Genomic DNA, 3,463 nt, shown 5'->3' with positions numbered 1-3,463 from the left:
TCCGAGGTGTCGCGTCCTGCTGATGGGCACCCCGTCCCTGGGAGTCCCGTCCCTGGAGGCGCCCGCTCCCAGGGCACCCCAACCCCCGGCACGCCATCCCTCGAGGCACCCCAACCCTGGGAACCCACCCCTAGGGCATCCCTGGGAATCCCATCCCCGGGCACTCCGCTCCCAGGATATCCCACTTGAGGCACCTCATCCCTGGGAACCCTGCTCCTAGGGCATCCCATCCCTGGGCACTCCACTCCCAGGGTATCCCAAGCCCAGGCACTCTACTCCCAGGGTACCCCATCTTCCTAATCCCCTGGGTCACCCCATTCCTGGGAACCCCAGTCCTAGGGCACCCTATCCCCAGGCACTCTAATCCCAGGGTACCCCATCCTCCTAATTCCCCTGGATCATCCCATCCCCTGGGATACCCCACCCCTGGTGTACCCCACCTCTGGAGTACCCTACTCCCCAGGCACCCTATTCCCTGGGGTACCCATGGCCAGGCATCCCATTCCACTGAGCACCTCATCCCCATTCTTCAGAGCATCTCATTCCCTGGGACACCACCTCAAGGCACCTCACGTCCCTGGTCATTCCATCTCCAGTCCCCCTAGGGCAGCCAGTCCCTGCCCCAGGAGGACAGCCAGGGCTCTGATGCCACCAGCACGGTAACAGGGACACCCCCATGCCCAGCTCCCTCCTGTCCCTGGTGAGCCTGAACACTTTGTGCCCACCTGGCAGCAAACCATGTCCCTGCCAGCTGGTGATGTCTCTTCATCCGTGATGGAAGCCAAGGATGTCCCCATCCCTGTCCCTGCGCTGGCCACAGAGCGTCGGTTTGCCCAGTGCATCAGGTGAGAGGGAATGGGAGTGAGGAAGAATGGGAGTGAAAGGGAATGGGAGCCCTGTCCTGCACTGGGAGGGGACTGTGGAGCTGGGGAGGTCCTGATTGTTCTTGGCCTTGCAGGGAGCATTTGGAAGAGGAGCAGCTCCTGGATGGGCGCTACCAGCTGCAGCAGATGCCAGGGGGCCGTGTGGCCCTGCCTGTGCTGGAGGAGAAGCTCTCCCAGCTGTGCCTGCCCACAGACATGCCCTGTGAGCTGGTGCAGATCCAGGTTGGGAGAGACCTCTTGCCCTGAGCCCTGCCATGGGGCGATGGGGTCTCAGCCCCCTAAACCACATCCCTCCTGCAGGACCCTGTCCCCTCCAGGGCATCCCGCCAGCGGACACCTGCCCAGAAGCTACGGGATGAACTGCAGCAGCTGCTGGGTGAGGGCTGGTCAGAGGAGCTGGACCGTGACGTGCCCCATGCCTGGCAGAGACATGGGGACCTGGTCTTGCTGAGCGAGGACAGCTTCAAGGCTGCACTGTGGGAGAGGCTGGGGAAGGGGAAGCAGGGTCTGCCTGTCCCAATCCTGCCTGCAGAACTGTCCTGGCCTTTCCCAAATCTCCTGGGATGTGTGTGTTGCAGGTCCAGCACTCTGGAAGACAGTTGCTTCAGCTTTGGGTGCCCGGCGGGTGGCCAGGAGAGGACGGGTGTTGCCAGATGGGATGAGGACCCCCAGTGTCACTCTGCTGCTGGGCCAGGATGGCTGGGTGGAGCATGTGGACAATGGGATCAGGTAGGCAAGAGCTGCAGTGCAGGATGGGGCTGGTACAGGGAAGGGGCTGCTCTCACTGTCTTGGTGGTGTCTCCTAGGTACACCTTTGACGTGACCAAGTGCATGTTCTCACCAGGCAACATCACGGAGAAGCTGCGGGTGGCCTCGCTGCCCTGCTCCGGAGAGGTCTTGGTGGATCTCTACGCAGGTAACGGGGATGGCAGAGGGGTTTGGCCAGGTTGGCTGGCGGAGGCAGGGAGCAGTGATGCAGGTACCAATGGCATCCCAGTGGATATGAAATGTCATTTCCAGTCTGGAATGAAAAAATATCCAGGCTTAGAGCTCCTGTGCTGTCTGTGAGCCCTTGGCGGTCCTGGCACTGCTGCCCCCTCCTGTGTCCCTGCTGCCTTGGGATGCTTAGGATGGCTTTGCACTCATTCTCTGCAGAGAAGTGCTCTTTACCTGGTGCTGATCCTGGGAAGCATTTGGATCCAGGGGAAAGATTTGCCACTGTTTTCTGCATAGGGAAATTAGTGCTTCTAATTTGTGCCACACTGAAAGGACACGGCACCCATAAAACTGCTTTGGATTAATTAAACTATATGTTAGTCTGGGCACTTCTGCAGTGCAGGCCAAGTCTCAAGCTGATGGCCAAAGACTGAAGGTAAAATAAGCTCCTCTATTAATTTTTTTCAAGACAGATTTTGCTTTTGCAGAAGAGGGAGGGAGGGATGAATTTCCATTTTCCCAGTATTTGGGCTTGTTCGAATCCAGAGCAAAGCAGATTTGGAGAGCTGGGGTGGCAATGCACATCCCTCCCTGCCTCCAGGGAGGAGCATGGATCCCTGGCAGGTCACTGCCCTCAGCAACTGCCACCTCCTGCCCACAGGCATCGGCTACTTCACGTTGCCATTCCTGGTTCATGCAGCAGCTGCCTTTGTCCACGCCTGCGAGTGGAACATTCATGCCGTGGAGGCTCTGCACAGGACCCTGGTGCTGAATGGTGTGCGGGATCGCTGCCACATCCACCACGGGGACAGCCGACAGGTGAGCGCTGCTGTCTGGCTGCAGACCCCTGTCCTCACACAGCATCCCCCTCACCTCCTCTCTCCTCCCAGCTGGAGCTGCGGGACGTAGCGGACAGGGTGAACCTGGGGCTGATCCCCAGCTCAGAGGAAGGCTGGCCAGTGGCCTGTCGTGTCCTGAAGAAGGACACAGGTGGGGTTCTGCACATCCACCACAACGTGGAGACTCCCCCTGCACCAGCCCTATGGCAGAACCCTGTCCTACCAGCTGAGCAGGGGTCTCCAGAGGCAGCCAGCTCTGACAGAGAGGCACAGCACCCAGTGGAGAACAGAGGGAAGGAGGTGCTGGGGACCAGGATCAGACCCGAGTGGCAGAGGTGGGCTGAAGCCACAGCGACACGGATCCAGGGGCTGCTAGCAGAGCTGCATGGGCAGCCGTGGCACACCAGAGTCCTGCACATCGAGGCAGTGAAATCCTATGCTCCTCACGTGCATCACGTTGTGCTGGACCTCGAGTGCCGACCAGTGCTGCCTGCCTAGCTGGGCACGGGCCCCAACCAAGATCCAGCTCCCACTGAACGGTAATATTTGAGCACCGGGGGCAGGGAGATACTACCAGCAGTGTCCTGCTGTCAGTCTGGATGTGCCTTACATCCCCTCGTTCCCAGGTGGCAGCACTGCCCAGCAGTGCCTCCCCGAGCTCAGGGCACCCAGGGATGTGTTCCCACGGGAGATCCCTGCAGGATCCAGGCTGAGGATGGAGTGAGCTGGAGCTGACAGCACCCTGTGTCTTGCCCCAGCTCTGAAAGTCGCTTCCCGAATCTTGGACACGTGGTGGCACTTTTC

General features: G+C 60.1%; 1 protein-coding gene across 1 annotated transcript; it reads left to right on the top strand.

The window, feature by feature from the left end:
- Positions 1-774: 774 nt before the first annotated feature.
- On the top strand, positions 775-3,157 carry TRMT12 (tRNA methyltransferase 12 homolog (S. cerevisiae)). The gene is made up of 7 exons (XM_009070684.1): positions 775-845; positions 959-1,106; positions 1,185-1,389; positions 1,463-1,613; positions 1,691-1,800; positions 2,482-2,639; positions 2,711-3,157. Exons 1-7 carry the CDS (start codon positions 775-777, stop codon positions 3,155-3,157), a joined length of 1,290 nt encoding a protein of 429 aa, XP_009068932.1.
- The last annotated feature ends 306 nt before the right edge of the window (positions 3,158-3,463 follow it).

The sequence above is a fragment of the Acanthisitta chloris genome, unplaced genomic scaffold, assembly GCF_000695815.1.
Source record: "Acanthisitta chloris isolate BGI_N310 unplaced genomic scaffold, ASM69581v1 scaffold30762, whole genome shotgun sequence".
Classification (NCBI taxonomy): Eukaryota; Metazoa; Chordata; class Aves; order Passeriformes; family Acanthisittidae; genus Acanthisitta; species Acanthisitta chloris.
The sequence above is the reverse complement of the archived record's forward strand: the minus strand, read 5'-3'. Positions and strand labels throughout refer to the sequence as shown.

Bases quoted from the DNA above. Each gene is read 5' to 3' on its own strand.
- TRMT12 (XM_009070684.1), top strand. From the start codon at position 775: ATGGAAGCCAAGGATGTCCCCATCCCTGTCCCTGCGCTGGCCACAGAG. The intron at 1,390-1,462 runs GTCTGCCTGTCC...TGTGTGTTGCAG, and splicing joins GCTGGGGAAGGGGAAGCAGG to GTCCAGCACTCTGGAAGACA. The intron at 1,614-1,690 runs GTAGGCAAGAGC...GGTGTCTCCTAG, and splicing joins CATGTGGACAATGGGATCAG to GTACACCTTTGACGTGACCA.